Genomic DNA, 19,054 nt, shown 5'->3' with positions numbered 1-19,054 from the left:
GTGAGGACTTTTTGGTTGGGAGGATGCAGCATGTTATCTTGGCTGGAGAGTCATTGTCAGATGTAGAAGTAATTTCAGGTGTGTCCCATGGATGTTTGTTGGAAGTATTGCTGTCCCCGTAGTATATTAATGAACTTGCAGACAATATTGATCATAACCTCAAGCTTTTTGCAGATGATACAGTTATCTATAATCAAGTACTATCTGAAAGAAGGAGCATAACTATTCAGCTAGATCTTAATAAGATTTCAAAGTGGTGCAAAGACTGGCAACTTTCTTTAAATGTTCAGAAATGTAAAATTGTGCCCTTTACAAAATGAAAACCCGTAGTATCTCATGGCTATAAGATCAATGAATTGCTGTTGGCATCAACCAACACATACAGATGCCTGGGTCTAATGCTTTGTAGGGATATGAAATTAAATGGTCATATAGACTCAGTCATGTGTAAAGCACATGGGAGATTCAGTTTATTGGTAGTCTACAAAGGAGATTGCTTAAAAATGACTTGTCAACTGGTTCTAGAATACTGCTCAAGAGTTTGTGACCCATACCACATAGGACTAACAGGGTATATGGAACACATACAGAGAAGGTCAGCATGAAAGGTTACAGGTTTGTTCGATCCATGAGGAAAGTGTTACAGAGATACTGAAGGAACTGAACTTGAAGACTCTTGAGGGTAGACAGAAACTATTCCGAGAAAGTCTATTAACAAGGTTTGCAAGAACCAGCTTTAAATGACAGCTCTACAAATATACTACAACCCCCTACATATCACTCGCATAGGGATCATGAGGATAAGATCAGAATAATTACTGCACACACAGAGACATTGAAACAATCATTCTTCCTGTACTCCGTAAGTGAATGGAATGGGAAGTAATCGTAGTAACTGGTACAATGGGATGTACCCTCTGCCATGCACCTCATGGGTGTTTGCAGGATGTAGATGTAGATGCAGATATATAAGTGTTAGTGTCTGGCTCTTGTAGAGGCCAGATACAAAACACATTTATACAACTCAGTTGTTACATATGGCATAAGTAAATCATTGTTTTGCTGTCAATGACAGTAAACACTATATTTCCTTTACAGATGAGATCTCTGTGATTTTAATTGTATCTGTAGATTTCACTATATACTTATGTTACATTTCCTGCTTTATAGAGAAAGTGTTCCTTTTTTCTAAAACTTTTGACAAGATAATAGTATGTATTTATTATGAATGTTCACTCTTCACACATGTCTTCAACTACCATATGGACATTTTTAAGAAATTAATTGAATTATATCTTATAAAGATAAGTGTACATATGAAAGGCTTCCTTGTCTCTATTTATACTTGATTGTAAGTTATTGTACATCAGAATTATTTCACAAGTAATATTGGCAAGAAAACATAGCATTCAGTTTCAATGCATTCCATTAGCAGAATGTTTTAATGGAAACTGTTGTCATCATACCTTATGCATTGCATCAAATGGTGGTTTCTGCATGATGGAATTTACCAGGAACAAGAAACAGTTCATTTTGTTTGAGATGCATCTGTATCTCATAAATCAAGTAGACTTATATAAAAGACAGCTGACACAATATAACCATTCGGAATGGAGTCACATTCTGATATAAATATGATAATGGGATGTTCTGGTTTGAACACAAGTAATGTAAGGATTAAGGCAACCAATCACCATGCAGTTGAGGTGTTGAGCAATCAGTAGGTGATCACCGCAGTTAAGCAACAGCAGCAGCTGGCTGGGATTATGTAGCCGAGCATGTGGATATGTGATTTGTACTAGTTAGCTCTGAAGGAGGACATTGCCTGAAAGCTCAGAAACATTTTCAGTCTTATATTTGCCTGTCGACTGATTAATTCCTCAGCAGTAAGATGACTGATTACCTTTACTCCATACATTATTCAAACTCATTTAAAAATGTATATTATTTTGCTTGAATGGAAACAGGAATATAGTCATTAGTATTACGTGCCATAAATGGAAATAACCTACAGAAAACTACTGGCCAAATGTTGAGAAGCTATGAGAACAAAAACAATGAGGATCAAGCTGCAACTTTCTAATATGATCTTCTTGAGCAAATTTGATTGACTTTGATGAATCTTGTCATACTGTAATAATTTAGTTTGAGGTTGAAAACAGTCATACATTAATAAACTGTGGCTGACACTTCTTAGTTACGTAAGTAATCTCTCTATTTCTCTGGCTGATACTTCCTTAGTTATGTAAGTAATCCCTCCCTCCCTCCCTCCCACCCTCCCTCCCTCCCTCTCTCTCTCCTCCTCCTCCTCCCTCTCTCTCTCTCTCTCTCTCTCTCCTCTCTCTCCTCTCCCCCTCCCATGCCCTCTACCAAGTGGTATACTAGAAAATGGACAAAAGCTAAAGTGACTTTGATTTCCAGTCTCAGAATTGTAAATGGCTCATATACTAACATTTTACAAACCATTGCTAGAACTTTTATTTCTATCATGAAAAAATACATAATGGTTTTCTTCTAAAGAAATATTTTATTACAGTAAATAGTTCAGGGGTAAAGGTATTTATTTATTTATTTACTTACCCATCCACAGACAATAAATATTGTATGGATGTTGTCCACAAGTACATGTAAATTTATGGGAAACAATTTATGGAACAAGGACATATAAAATTTTACATTAAGTAGTACAAAGAATAATACATACAAAATAGTACAAAAAAATGTACAAAGAATGATACTTGGCTATACAAGACACAGGAATACAACTTTTTATACATGTATACTAACAGTATTGTAACTGGATAGTCTGTTTGCCCTAAGGCTTTACTTTTGTTTTCCCTAAACACAAAGCCCTTATATTCACTACAATAATTGAGTAAAGATTTTACCACACTCAACAGCTGTCTGTCATATATATAAAATAAGCAAAAACTTTAGGGGATGAAAGACAGTGTTCTCAGTTTTGCCTTAATGTAAACATTATCAAAATTATTTATTAGCCTAAACAGTCATTTACAGGGTAAAATCATTGTACAAGCAGAAATTGTTTAAGTTCAACTTTAAATCTGTTTTCATCTTTCTGACATTGGCTGGCAGTATGTTGTAGATTTTTGTACCTATATGGCTCACATGCCTTTGTGTGTGTGTTCTTTTTGTTCACTGAGTATGGAGTGCTGTGCTATTTCAGGTATTGTAGTTATATTTGTCTGAAAATCTGCAAGGTGGGCCCTAACACATAAAACACACACACACACACACACACTCACACACACACACACACACACACACACACACATATATATATATATACACTCCTGGAAATGGAAAAAAGAACACATTGACACCGGTGTGTCAGACCCACCATACTTGCTCCGGACACTGCGAGAGGGCTGTACAAGCAATGATCACACGCACGGCACAGCGGACACACCAGGAACCGCGGTGTTGGCCGTCGAATGGCGCTAGCTGCGCAGCATTTGTGCACCGCCGCCGTCAGTGTCAGCCAGTTTGCCGTGGCATACGGAGCTCTATCGCAGTCTTTAACACTGGTAGCATGCCGCGACAGCGTGGACGTGAACCGTATGTGCAGTTGACGGACTTTGAGCGAGGGCGTATAGTGGGCATGCGGGAGGCCGGGTGGACGTACCGCCGAATTGCTCAACACGTGGGGCGTGAGGTCTCCACAGTACATCGATGTTGTCGCCAGTGGTCGGTGGAAGGTGCACGTGCCCGTCGACCTGGGACCGGACCGCAGCGACGCACGGATGCACGCCAAGATCGTAGGATCCTACGCAGTGCCGTAGGGGACCGCACCGCCACTTCCCAGCAAATTAGGGACACTGTTGCTCCTGGGGTATCTGCGAGGACCATTCGCAACCGTCTCCATGAAGCTGGGCTACGGTCCCGCACACCGTTAGGCCGTCTTCCGCTCACGCCCCAACATCGTGCAGCCCGCCTCCAGTGGTGTCGCGACAGGCGAGAATGGAGGGACGAAGGAGACGTGTCGTCTTCAGCGATGAGAGTCGCTTCTGCCTTAGTGCCAATGATGGTCGTATGCGTGTTTGGCGCCGTGCAGGTGAGCGCCACAATCAGGACTGCATACGACCGAGGCACACAGGGCCAACACCCGGCATCATGGTGTGGGGAGCGATCTCCTACACTGGCCGTACACCACTGGTGATCGTCGAGGGGACACTGAATAGTGCACGGTACATCCAAACCGTCATCGAACCCATCGTTCTACCATTCCTAGACCGGCAAGGGAACTTGCTGTTCCAACAGGACAATGCACGTCCGCATGTATCCCGTGCCACCCAACGTGCTCTAGAAGGTGTAAGTCAACTACCCTGGCCAACAAGATCTCCGGATCTGTCCACCATTGAGCATGTTTGGGACTGGATGAAGCGTCGTCTCACGCGCTCTGCGCGTCCAGCACGAACGCTGGTCCAACTGAGTCGCCAGGTGGAAATGGCATGGCAAGCCGTTCCACAGGACTACATCCAGCATCTCTACGATTGTCTCCATTGGAGAATAGCAGCCTGCATTGCTGCGAAAGGTGGATATACACTGTACTAGTGCCGACATTGTGCATGCTCTGTTGCCTGTGTCTATGTGCCTGTGGTTCTGTCAGTGTGATCATGTGATGTATCTGACCCCAGGAATGTGTCAATAAAGTTTCCCCTTCCTGGGACAATGAATTCACGGTATTCTTATTTCAATTTCCAGGAGTGTGTGTGTGTGTGTGTGTATATATATATATATATATATATATATATATATATATATATATATAGAGGGAAACATTCCACGTAGGTCTTTAAATATGTCTGCTTGTGTCTGTATATGTGTGGATGGATATGTGTGTGTGTGCGAGTGTATACCCGTCCTTTTTTCCCCCTAAGGTAAGTCTTTCCGCTCCCGGGATTGGAATGACTCCTTACCCTCTCCCTTAGAACCCACATCCTTTCGTCTTTCCCTCTCCTTCCTTCTTTCCTGATGAGGCAACAGTTTGTTGCGAAAGCTTGAATTTTGTGTGTATGTTTGTGTTTGTTTGTGTGTCAGTCGACCTGCCAGCACTTTCATTTGGTAAGCCACATCATCTTTGTTTTTTTATATATATATATATAAAACGGGAAGAGAGGCTCTTCCCGTTATCCACCAGGCCTCAATCTCCGCTAATTTCAAGTTGCCGCCACTCATACCTCACCTGTCATTCAACAGCATCTTTGCCTCTGCACTTCTGCCTCGACTGACATCTCTGCCCAAACTTTTTGTCTTTAAATATGTCTGCTTGTGTCTGTATCTGTGTGGATGGATATGTGTGTGTGTGTGAGTGTATACCCGTCCTTTTTTCCCCCTAAGGTAAGTCTTTCCGCTCCCGAGATTGGAATGACTCCTTACCCTCTCCCTTAAAACCCACTTCCTTTCGTCTTTCTCTCTCCTTCCCTCTTTCCTGATGAGGCAACAGTTTGTTGCGAAAACTTGAATTTTGTGTGTATGTTTGTGTGTCTGTCGACCTGCCAGCACTTTCATTTGGTAAGTCAAATCATATATATATATATATATATATATATATATATATATATATATATATATATATATATATATATATATATATATATATATATATATATATATATATATATATATAAGGAATGAATTGTTAGAACTTAAAGCTTGTTGAATAAGCATTTGCATTGTGTTTATGCATTCTGTGCATTATTATTTGTTGTTATAGATGGCAAGTGATGGAAACCCAAAATATTATTCCGTATGTTGCAAGATACTGAAAATATCCAAAATATGCCATCCTGGCACCCTCTGCAGTACAAACATTTGCAATAATTCTAAGAGCAAAACAGGCTGAGTTTAAGTTGCTGCACAAGTTTCATTACATTGTCATTAAAATTAAGATTTTCGTCTACATGAATCCACAGCAATTTTGTTGATGCCACTCTGTCTATGGCCTTGTCAGCCAACAACAGATCAAGATTTACATTTTGACGTATTTTCCCAAACTGCATATAATTTGTTTTACTTGCATTTAATGTCAACTGGTTTGCATTGAACCAAGTGTGGACATTCTTCATTACTTGATCAGTAGTTGTTTGCAGCTTTTGCTTTGGTGCACCTATTATCACACTAGTGTCATCTGCAAACAGTATGGCCTTTGCTGCTCCATCTGAGGTGTGAATGTCATTTATGTAGATAAGGCACAATAAGGGACCTAGAATACTGCCTTACAGCACTCCTATTTCCACTTTTTTCTGATACAAAATCTATTTTGTGGTTGAAGTATTCTGTGTTTTTCCCTGTCCCATGCATACCTAATGCTTACAGTGTTTCTAGAAGAATGCCATGATTGACAGTGTCAGATGCTTTGGAGGGATCTAAATTTACTCTTACTACATTATTGTCTTTTTCTAGATTTTTGATTATTTGTTCAGTGTAGCACATTAGTGCTGTTTCTGTATTTTTACCTGCCCGGAAGCCATGCTGATTTCTATTGAGTAACTTAAGGTCTTTTAGATATTTGTTGATTCCATGCTTCATTAATTTTTCTATTATTTTGTAAAATGAGAGAAATAGGGATATCGGCCAATAGATTTCTACCTTATGCTTGTAGCTGTTTCTGAATAATGGCTTCACTTTTGATATTTTAATCCTTTCTGGAAACATTCCTTCACTATACGATAAGTGGCTATGTATGTCAAGGGACTTGTGATTTGTGCAGCTGTCATTGTTATGATATAAACAGGTGCCTCATCTACTCCTGCTGACATTTTAGGTTTCAGGCTTTTTATTGCTTTGAACACTTCATGTTCATCTGTTTAATCTAGCCTCATGTTACAAGCAGCTTTTGGAAATTCTGGTTTTTCTTGGTTTGTAAATATTGAGTTTAATGAAGTTGTTGCATTTATGAAATAATTGTTGATGTAATTCGGCAAATCTTTTTTTTTAGTTTTGACATTTTCATTGTTTTTAAGAATGATATCCTGGTCTTCTCATCCCTTTCCTGTTCCAGTCTTCACAATACTCCATATGGCTTTTGATTTGTTACCAGACTGACTTATTAAGTTGTCATTACTCATAAATTTTGCCTTGGCAATTACTTTTCGATATACCCTCTTTTAATTCTTAACATTTTCTGTGAACTGTTGATTTGTGGATGTCTTCAATTTTGAATTTACTCTCTTGTGACTTCCACGAGAAGTTTTGATGCCAGCTGTGAGTCAAGATCTCGGCTTTGTATTGTGACATGATGTGGTTCTTGACAGCTTCTTCGGAAAGCAAATTTCGAAATTTCCCATGAAAATTGAAGAAAAAGTGTTATATGCATCTTTTGTATTTGTTAGGGACAGCACTTCTGCCCAGGACTAACTAGTTAGGATATTTGTAAATTCTACACAGTTTTCAATGGAAAATTATCTTTTATGCATGAAGTACACTTTTTTCTTGCAGGGCATTGAAGGAATTTTGAGGACAGGAGCATTATAGTCTGATAATTACAAATCAGTATTTGTTATTTCTGCTTCTGTTGATCGTACATTTGAAAATATATTATCTATAAGACTGTTTGTATTGTATGTTATTCTTGTGGGTTCATGTATGTGTCCGAAACAGATTGAAACTACATTAGGAATTGATTTTTTAGCCTACATCCATTCATAAGATTTATGTTGAAATCCCCACAGACAACTACAATGGCTCTTTCAGTAAAAAGAATGTTAAGCAGTGTTTCTAATTTATTAATGAATATGTCTGTATCTCCAGTAGGTGGTCTGTATATTGCTATGATGATGACTTTTCCTGTATTTCATACAACTGTATAGCTGCTGCTTCAAAATGATTTTCCACACTCAATGATTCAGCTTTACACCCTCTTTTGTACTGGATACTTGATTTAGTAAAGACACATACACCTCCTTTTTTGGCATTTTTTCTACAATACTGACTTCCCAACTTATATTGGTGAATATTAATGCTACTTAGTCCAAAACTTCTGCATCACTGCTCCATGATGCAGATGCAGTCAGTGTTTGCACCATTCATTGCTACCTCAAGTTCTCGTGATTTATTTATAAAGCACTGAGTATTTAGGCTTAAAATTTGCAGGTGACTAGGAATTAGAACTGATTACAATTTTATTTACATTTTGTGCTGTCATATTCATTCCCGTGTCCTGGTGAGATACCAAAAATCCTTGAGGACAGGTTTTCTGCATCTCTCGGGTCGTACCTGTACATTGGGCTGTGGTGAATTGCATTCTCTTGTTGTTCAAATTGCTGTTCACCTTTCTGTCAACACTTCATCTCTTTTTACATGCTTTGCTGGTGCTGATGATGGTTCTAGTGATTTTACCTCTTTTTGAAGTGCTTTTGTTATGGAGTCTGGTGATGGTGATGCAGTTATCATTTTGGTTCTGAATTTATATTGTTGGTTTTTTATTTCCTTGGTTATCAGGTTTGCCAGATATTCTTTCTCTAAACCATGCAGGTGAAGTTTGTGTTGTGTGTGGAATCTATGTCCAACATTGCTTATATCAACGCATGTCACATTTTTAAAATGTGTGCAAATTTTTGCAAACTGATTGTTGGCACTTTTTATTTCCATATTAACACATGATCATCTTACAAGATCACAGTGGTGCAGAATATTGATCATTATGACATTTGTATGAGTGAGGTTTCTAAGATACTCTTTAAGATCACACATAGCACTCACTGTTCTATCTTTTTTAGATGTCGTTTGCGCCTCCCAGAAGTACAACAAAGTCTTTATCATGCCGATTTTTTACCTCTGTGGATGCAGTAACACAGACACACCTGTACACTGCATTGTGGCAGATGAATACTACACAATACTGGGACGTGTGTGTGTGTGTGTGTGTGTGTGTGTGTGTGTGTGTGTGTGTGTGTGTGTGCGTGTGTGTGTGGGCGCGCGCGCGCGTGCATGCATGCATGCGTGCGTGTGTTGTACTCTAGTTTGAAAAATGATTCTTTTGAAAGCTAGCAAAGTTTTCAGTCTTGTTTATGTTTACGTTTTAGTGACTCAATGCCTATACTATTCTTTACTCCTAAACTATCGGGTGTGGCAAAACCGACTAAGCTGTTTTAAGGAGCAATAAAAAGGTAAATCTGGATGTATAGAGAAAAAATGTTTTTATTTTCAAAATTAGTACATTCATTTAGTTTTGAAAATAATGTCATCAAGATGGTGGCCGTTAGCATCAATATGTTGTTGTAGATGATCCCTGAAGTTTCGAGCAGCTCTTGCACACATATCGCGGAGTATGGCATTCTCTTCATCAATAATCCGCTCTTTTAACTCTAGTGGAATGTGAGGGCAGCTTTTGAGAACCTTTTCCTTCAGATATCCTCAAAGAAAGTAGTCGAAAATGCTCAAATCTGGTGACCATGCAGGCCATCCGACATCACCCCTCAGAGAGATAAGGCGTCCTGGAAACATTTCTCTCAAAACATCAAGTGAAATTCAATCTGTGTGAGCAGTAGCTCCATCCTGTTGGAACCACAAGTCCCCCAATCCATGTTCTTCAACAATCTCATCCATTCTGGGTTGCAGAAAATTTTGCAACATTGAAACATAATGTGTGGAATTCGCTGTCACGGTCACTCCTTCCTCCTCAAAAAAGTGAGGGCCTACCACACCAAGTTGTGATATGGCACACCACACTCTCACTTAAGGAGAATGTTGCAGTCTTTCACGAATAATTTGGGAGCTATTTTCAGCCCAATAGTGAAAGTTTTGTTTATTCGTGTACCCACTAAGGTGAAAGTGTGCCTCGCCACTGCTGATGAAAGCTGCATTCGGAAGGATCTGAGCAAGCATTTGCTCACACAGATTTTGACGGTTGGTGTAGTCTGCTCGGCATAACTATTGAGCAATCATTATTTTGAAAGGATGGAACTTCAAATCGCATTGCAAAATCCTTGTCAAACTGCGGTCTGAAATCACCAATGCAACACCATGTCGTCGAGCAGAACGTTGCTGCGATTGTTGAACTGCTGTTCTCACCTGTTGCATGTTTTCTAGCATTCTGATGGATCTGCGACAGTCGTGTGTATCTATTCTTAGTGTGCTGCCAGTTTCCTCCAACTGCCGAACACAGGCTCAAATTGTGTTTGCGTTAGGAATGGCACTGTTGCATGGAATGTTGAACCGTTGGTGAAAAGCTCGTTGTGTAGCAATAACACATCTTCTGTTTTCGTAATAAGTGTGAACAACAAAACCATGATGTGAACCAGTCCAGACCGTGTTGGCTACTGAAATGGGGTCAACGACTGAACAAAGGAAGACCACGTGCAACTGCATACCCCCACCACAGCCCCAGCGGTAATCGATAGCAACTGCTCAGTCGGTTATGCCGCACCCAGTATTTACATTCTGGTAGAAATTTCCATTCCATTTTTACACAAAAATCTTTTTGTCAATATGCTCTTTTCCAGCAGCTTATTTCTTTCCATAATATCAACGTTGAATATTATCACAATTTTACCTTACCTAAGATGTCCTACAAATATGTACAGGGCTTTCATGAATAGTCAGTTTATGAAATTCAAACAGTAATATACCCTAATCTGACTAACAGAATCCATTGCATTATGGAATAATTGTTGATGAAGTAGGTTATCTCTACAATATTTTCAGGAAGAAGTGATTGATAAACTGCTTTCTCAAAAGTACTAGAAACTATTAGTTCTCATATGTTACTATCAGAAGACTCAGGATGTGTAAACATTTCTGGCTTCTTCAGTGCAGTTACACAGAATTGTCAATTGTAAGGCCTGAAAGTTTGAGATTTCTTCATTTTACAGCATAAAGAACACATTATCCTCTGATGAATTTAGCATGTCAGAATATTAATTTTGGGTCTAATTTCTGAAATATGTAACTTGTCCCTGATTTTAGTTCTAACAAGTTAATATAACTGCACACAATTTCTTGCACACTTTCCTAACATAAACTAAAAGCTTGCCACACTTAATAAACTGTATGCAGAAAAGTTTCATGTGTCATTGTGTGTGGTAGTACCTGTGGTAGCTGAAGCAGTAAGCTTCAAGATTTTTGCTCTAATGCACACATGTAAATTAGTGATACTTATGCACTGTTTGTCAAATTGTTATTGCCTTTCTGATGACTAAAATTAATATTTTATTCATTTTATCTTTCTTTGTTGTGTATATTTGCTCAAAAGGATAGAAATGAAAAACTCAGAAAACATGCAGAGCTCGTGAAAGCAAGTGATTCAGTTCACAATACTTTTATTAAATGTTATGTAAAAGTGTAAAATAGTCCTCAAGGAAAAAGTCCTTGATGAGCAGATCACCACAACCATATTTAAAGTTTTCTAACTGGAAAAATCATAGATTGCATTTGGTTACTGTTATGGATACAGGTTGACAATATAGTAAAATATATAAAGCAGGTGGTCCAGAGAAGGGTAGAAGGGAAAGAGAAAAGAAGGCAAAAAAATGCTTGTAATGTTTAGTGAACATGAAAAAAAGGGGAAAATGTTAAAATTTTCTGAGGAAGCATTATAGGTACAAGGTAGAAAACATAGTTCTTATGTGGAATTGTATGTAATTATATGGCCAATGAGAGATGAAGCAAGGGAAATGTGGTGCTTATAGAATTGGGAGGGTTGATGGAGGGGGATGTGTGTGTGAGAGAGGGAGAGAAAGAGAGGGAGGGGGAGTCTGGGTTAGAGGAAGACTGTGTGCTGCACACTATATGCTGTGAATAAATAATGATCATTTTACTAGAGAATATAAACAAAGACATTCATGTAAGGTTTTGTAAGCAAGAAGGTTTGCTGTAGGGTAGGGCTATCGAATTCTGAAAGAAGAAAATAACTAAATATTAATGGATATAAATGGATAGAGATTAAATAAAGATGGAAATAAGTGTTAAAATGTGCAAAGACAACAAATTTTCAAGCAAGGCAGATGTGAACTTATAAAGTAGACCTTTACATGCTTACAGAATGAAGGGAAATTAAATGCCCTCAATATTATTGACGACTCTGATACAGTAAATAAATAAACTAAATTAGGCAGTTGACGTAGATGTTAGGAGTTATGTAATAAGCAGTTCTACAGTAATACATACATGTCTATTCTCTGTCCCATACTATGGAAAGAAGGGGTGAAATATCAAGTTAAATTACTTATCAGTTACTTTATAGAAGAACTGTTATGAACACATTCACCAAACTGTCTATGGTAATGAAGTCAGCCATTGAACATATCACACATTACAACCACTATTTTTTGACGACTTTCACTATCAGAGCTTTTCAATCTTTTCTTCAGGCAAACAATTCTGTGAAATACAAGGGTTGGAACTTAAATAGTGGCAACTAAGTATTCACAACCGATACAAAAGAGTTTCATGTTTGCACCCATAACTGTCTTCAAAGAAGTCACCAGCGCTGTGTAGAATCCATTTCCAGCGATGTGGAAGGTGTAGCATACAGTTAGCAGAGCCTGTTCTGTTGATGGTGCAAATGGAGCTGTCTACTGCCTGTTGAATCTCTGGAACAGTTCTAAAGCAAATGCCACGAAGTCATTCCTTCATCTTCGGAATCAAATCAAAGTCACAAAGACTTAAGTCCGGGGAGTATGGTGGATGGTACAGTACTTCCCAGTCCCATCAACCAAACAGAGCAGCCACAGCTTGCGCTGTATGCGCCCATGCATTGTCGTACAAAATGATGCGTGGGTTGCACAGAAAGTGTCGCCGCTTTTTTTGCAAAGCTAGTCACAGGTGATACTTTAAAAATGAACAGTAATACTGTGCATTGATGGTCTGCCTAGGAGGAATGTAATGCATTAGGATAACACCATCATAGTCGTACATGAGAGTCACCATAACTTTAGACTGCTCCATTCGCACCATCAACAGTACAGGCTCTGCTAATGGTGTACTACACCTTCCACATCGCTGGCAATTGGTTCTACACAATCCTGGTGACTACTTTGAAGAACAGTAACAGGTGCAAACAAGTCACCCTTTTTTATCAGTTGTGAATAAATAGTTGCCACTATTTAAGTTCCACCCTCGTATACATATTGACGTTATCCCCTCACAACTTTGTAAATTTATAGATTCATCTCAGTCCAAGCACCACTAACTGTACTCTTTTTTACTGGTCCACTCTTTATCTGTCTACCTGTCTCTAAGTCTCTTTCTTATGTGCTTCCCCTTACTTTATACCTTCACCTTTTTCTATTTTTTTTGTCCCACCAGTCACTGATAGTAGTCCACACCATTACGTACCATCCTCTTGCAGGTTTTTCAAATTCTCTATCAGTCTTCCTCTGTTCTTCACTGTATACAGTGTAACTTTAAATTTGCACACAACTCATCCACATTGAATACTGGTACAGTCTTCATTTACATGGCGGATGGGAATTTGAACTCCACTTCATCTAAATGTAAGTCTGGTGCTTTACTCACAGTGCCATCCAGTCAATCTTTATGTTTTTGTCGAGGATACTATTTCTTTGCTGACTGATACTCTACGATAATAGCCCTGTTGTAGATTTTCTATGGAATGGATTATTACAAGAGCAAAGGATGTGTTACAAGGATAATGCCCATCTTTGTAGATAAGTGAAGCTCATGGTGAAGGGAAGGATCCTGATGATCCAGGTTGTGAACAGCCATTGAAACTGAACATGTTATTCTCAACTGTGTGTTGAGGCAACAAGTGGTGAACTTCGTTCTTGGCAACAGTTTGGTGGTGGGCATTCATCCTAACAGCCAGATGGTTGGTAGTCATAGCGGAATGAAAAGCTGTGCAGTGTTTGCAGCAGAACGGATAAATGACATGGCAGCTGGCAGGTGGCAGCTATGTCATATATCAACTCTGATGCAAGCACTACACGTATAAAAGTATCAGACAACTTTTGTGAGATGAGTCCCTCTCATCCTGCAATCTGACTGATATGCCCCTCCTTTGTAACCTTCCTAACATACATCTCTTAGATCCCTGAAGAAGAAAGTAGTAATTCTGAAAGCTAGAACTGTTTTTTGTCCAAAGTTTACATGTTGGTGGTATTTAGAATTTTGGCTATTGAAAGTAAGCACTGGCCAGCTATTTTGCCTGCCTGTAATATTATGTTATTGTTTTAAAGAGCTGTAAAGACAATATGCCAAGGTTTTTTTTTCTGAAAGCTTCTGCTTCCCTTCCTGCATGTGTGGTTCAGAGAATGCGTGGTGTAGTATGCACATAATCTGTTTGTCTGCATACATGCTGGCTGCTTTTTTCATGATGTCTATAAATGAACTTAAACTTTGACAGAAATTATTAATGTGCTGTTCCCATTTCAGCTTGTTATCCATCTAGTAATGTTGTGGGTTCTTCTTCCCCCAACCTTGTTTTGTCCATCTTCATATCTATATGCTCATATTTTTTTATGGACACTAAATACATGTATTTTTCAGGTTTATAATCTTGGATTTTGGAATAGCTATTGTGCTATGATCTTTGCAAAAATAAATGCTCTTATCTCAAGAAGTTCAAGGTTTATGTCTTCTTTTGGCAATGTCATGTTATAAGTATACGATATTTTCTTCTCTTTCACTTCAACGCCTATATTATTTACAAACAGATTAAATAGCAATTGGCCCATTATCAAATGCTTGCAGCATTTCATGTTTGACAACTTAGATTTCTGACATGTCTACATATACTGTTTCATTGATTCAGTTATATCCTTTCTTCTGCTTGCCCCTTTGTATAGTGTTGTATAGGCAATAGCACTGAATGCTTTGGAAAAATCCAGAAACTTTGCAGATACTGTGTTTTCCTACTGATGACTGGCTAATATATTCTATCAGAGTGGTAACTGAAGATTCTTAGATTTATGCTTTCTGAAACCTGGTCCAAGAATGTTGTGCTTTTCCAAATAAACGATGTATCTATCTTATTTAATAATTTTTAGTATTTGTGAGAATTCCAATATCATGAGACTGGTCTGTTGTTGGTGTCATCTTCGTGCACTTTCTAGTACACTAGTAGTGACATTGCGTATTTTCAGCTTTTTCTGAAAACTTTCCAACTCTGAAAGAATGATATTTTTTTCCATCCAGCAGTGGTATGTTATTTGTTTACTGGCTGTTGTGTTACATGATTTGATATGTCAGCATCACCAACTGACTTTGTGGTCCTTAGTTTCTGTATAATTTTCCCCACTTTCTCCTGACACTTTTTATAGTCATAATTGAGTATGCTTGTTATTTCTCTGCCATCCATAATCAATATGTTGTCTATTTTCATTAACCCAGTCTTGGCTTCTTTTTTTATCTACTTTTGTCACCTCATCCAGCACTGATGATATTACAAGTTACTTTCACCTTATTTTCTGAATTTGTAGTGGTGGTGGTAATTATTCTCATATTTACCTATGTCCTTATTTTCCTGTTTTAATTTTTAAATACTTTGTAGTTCACAGAATTTCCCAGCCATCTTGGTTTTTGCAGCTTCTTTCATCTCTCAGATTTGTTTTTAAATCCACTGTGTTTGATCCTGTAATTTTTCTGGTCTCTTTATATTGGGGAATGCTAAATATGCCAAATGAAAGATTCTAGTAAGAGCATCTTACTTACTGTAAGCTGATACAGTTTCAATTTAGAAACTTCATTTTATGGATGTTCGTTTTTTGCTTGCTATGATCCTAACTTCTTTAGTTATTTGCTTCAGTTCTTAAATTAGTTCATTAATTCTGCAAATGCAGATCAGCTGTCCACTATCTGTTTCTCATAGCTTCTTTTTTCATGATGGTAATAATGATGTCAGTGACTCCTGACTTTGAGAAGTCTCTATCATATGTACATATACTGTTGCCTCTATGCATTGAAGTAATGACAATTCAACAAAATCTTTTATTTTTTATGTCTCTTCCCATGTAAGTGGTAAAACCTCTATACATGCAGTTTGTTCATATTTTTGTAGTATAGATGCTGATTTTTTCAGAAAGTTGCTAATTTTTCCTCTTGGGACATGTTTACAAAGAATACTTCATCCATAATTTCAAAGTATTTTTCTTTAGCTCTGGATGATATTAGTCTTTACTGTTTACAGTTTGAAGGGACTTAACTAGAAAGCATACAGAAATATCACCCTCCCCCCATTCCAAAAAATAAAAAAAAAACTGTCATCCCTTGTTTCTGATGATTTTGCAGACATAAGTAAGCTCCCTACTGAGTGTTTTAATTAAATCAAACCTCAAAAGTGTGACATCATGCAAACAAAGATATGACACTCGGAAATACACAACTTTTTACCTTTGCCTCAAGGCCTCTTGTTAAATATTTATCTTTTGTTTCTCTTTCAAGACCTAATATCTAGTCTATTTATGGAATAAAATGTTGTATAATCTTGCATAAACCTTAATTTAGTGAGGCTATGAAGAGGTATTAGATTGTGAACTTACGATGTACGCACCGGCAAAATATTTATGGACATCATTTCACAGTTCTTTTTCTAGTGAAAAGATCTTTCATACTTGAAAAATTTAATTGTGTGCTTTTATATTTGGATGTACTATGTTCAATTATTTGTATGGCTAATATGTAATGTTGTTCAGTTCCCTATCCAACTAGTGATAAAAATATGTTCTGTAAGATGAATTATAAAAGACAAAGGCATTGTGCTGAAAATGTCAGTTCATGAGTAATATTTCTCTTATCCTAAATAATACCATTTTCATTTAATTGAAGAAACACACAATGGGGCTATTTCAGGTCCACACATCCCCACAGCAAGAGAGGCGATATGGCTCAGGGCACTCAGCACAGGATGGAAAGAAGATGAATGAAAAATGCACAGTTTCATAGGAATAAATTAAGATGAAAAGGAATATATACATTTGTATCTGCATAGACATATCCTGATTGAAAGAAATTCCAATATTTAAATTGACAAAATTTATTTATAAAAAAAGTACATTTCATTTCAGTTTGGCTGTCAGATCATCAATACTTGAGGATAAAGCATGGCACTCACTATTTCTTATACTGGCTAAGCTGTTTCTTTAACTGTGGCTATAGTTCATTAATCCCAGTATTAATTGTAGATTAACTCTGTATCAGAAGATAAAGTTACAGATACAATATTTGTGTAATTGGTCATTAAGTAAAAGTGTAGTTTTTTAGTTGAGAAAGTGAAAAGAAGTCAGCTATTGTGGGTGTGCTGTGCTTATTAATAGAATGTCATGTATGGCACAGTATTGCTTGAAATGAGGATGAATGCTTAGTTTGATTTATTCATCCAAAGATAATTTCCACTGTATGGACGTAATCAAAAGCATATATAAATCCCTTTCATTTTTTAGAAAACAAACCAAAAGTACAAGTATTAACTTCTATTCACAACAAGTTATAGAAAATTGGCAGCATTAAAGTTCTTTAATGAAAACACATAGTATACTCAGTGCATTTATGTCCTATTTTGTATGTGTTCCATTGTATTATTGTTAGATAATACAGAATTAACATATGGAACTCAAAATATTCCTATATTCCTTAATGCTATATGGACAGTAAAAATCAGGAAACATTGTAATTCCTGTTTGTAGTCATGAGCTTCCTTTCATATTCTCTATGCTGGTAGGGATTTAATTGAACAAGATTCAGCCATTCATTCATGCATTCATAATGTTGTAGAGTATGCATCATGAAGCAGAATCCTCTGAAATGTGTAAAATGCAAAGAAAGTTTTATTTATTCACTGTTACCCTGGTTGTCATATTTTTCCCTTCTACTGTGAAGCATACACGTCCTAATTTCATAATATGTTGCATTTTATTTTCACATACATAACTATTTCACATACACGTAAAGTTCATAATATCAATATGGTAAGGTTCTGAAATTTATTTGTATAGGATTTTCTTCAGAGCGTTCCAGCCATGGATCTAATGACCTGCTTTTGCACATTTATCTTTCTCTTCACATGATATTTGTGTCACAGTCCCCCATTTTTGTTGACATGTCCATTCAGCATACTGGACATTTTCCTTGTGATAAATTCACGAATACAATAGAGCTTGTTTCTTATAAGCTTTTTCGTTGTGTAGTGTCCATGTTGTGTACCTTTTTACTGTGACATCTGGTAACTATCCATTACCTTCAAATGCTTGACATTAATTCAACTTTGTGAATTGTTGTACTAACATCATTCTGTGTATGCACTATGTTACTGCTGTTTTTAAATATGTAATTAACTCTGAAATATAAACTAACTTTTTTATGTATGGTAACACTTTTGCTACAATAATAATGCTGTCATTACAGCTTGCTGTAATGTGATGTAGTTACTGGCAGTTACAAGTCTTATGTCTTGGCAGATTTTCTTTTCCTAAACAAATGTGTAAAACAATCCTACATTTTTCTCTTAGTTGACCAGTTATTTCTAAATTCAGCTCTCCCATTTGTGAAATATGGTGTTTTTGTCATTTAAATTCATTATACTCTTTTATGTTACTGTCATATGATCCTTTGTTCATTTGTAAGTTAATAGGTGTAATATTTAGTATCATTTGACGCTCTGAGGTATTCACGTTCCTAGTCTTGTAAATCTCATAACTAGTTTGTGTTTAATTTGTTATGAACCATTTCTGGTCTTCTTTATATTCTTTTGGTATCCTTCTGTGGGCATGAAATATCTACAGAATGATTCCCATACAACAGAAATATTCCCACTTCTGTTCATACTTTTCATTATTTCCCATTTTCCCATTTACCATATATAATTTATGTAACCTATGCAAAATAAATTTAAATTGATCTGTCCTCCAGTCTCATGTGCAATTTAGCATGATACTTCAATTAATTATCCATAATGATCAGCAATGATTGTAGTTACATTTCCAATCTCAATGTAAACTGAGATCTGTTTGTGTTATGTTGGCTATGTAAGTTTCTCATGTTTTACTGCATCTCGTAGGGTGGTTTATCCTGTTTCAAAACTATGTGTACTGATCAGATTGCTATACTCATTTTATGACTCTGTTTCATTGAAATTGAA

The 19,054-nt window shown here is 37.2% G+C and overlaps 1 protein-coding gene across 5 annotated transcripts in view; it reads left to right on the top strand.

Annotated features, from left to right (window-relative positions):
- LOC124802923 (golgin subfamily A member 6-like protein 22) overlaps window positions 1-19,054 on the top strand; it is a 323,612-nt gene that overhangs the window by 261,801 nt on the left and 42,757 nt on the right. Inside the window, exon 12 of one of the 5 annotated variants that reach the window (XM_047264031.1) lies at window positions 16,771-16,882. The exons of the other annotated variants lie outside the window; for them this stretch is intronic. Within the exon in view, the coding sequence (XP_047119987.1) occupies window positions 16,771-16,863 (93 nt within the window). The 3' untranslated portion in view covers window positions 16,864-16,882. Of the gene's footprint in view, window positions 1-16,770; window positions 16,883-19,054 lie in introns of those variants that run through there. 5 annotated transcript variants of the gene reach the window in all.

This window comes from Schistocerca piceifrons, chromosome 1 (genome assembly GCF_021461385.2).
Source record: "Schistocerca piceifrons isolate TAMUIC-IGC-003096 chromosome 1, iqSchPice1.1, whole genome shotgun sequence".
NCBI lineage: Eukaryota > Metazoa > Arthropoda > Insecta > Orthoptera > Acrididae > Schistocerca > Schistocerca piceifrons.
This window is presented reverse-complemented; position numbering and strand designations above follow the sequence as displayed.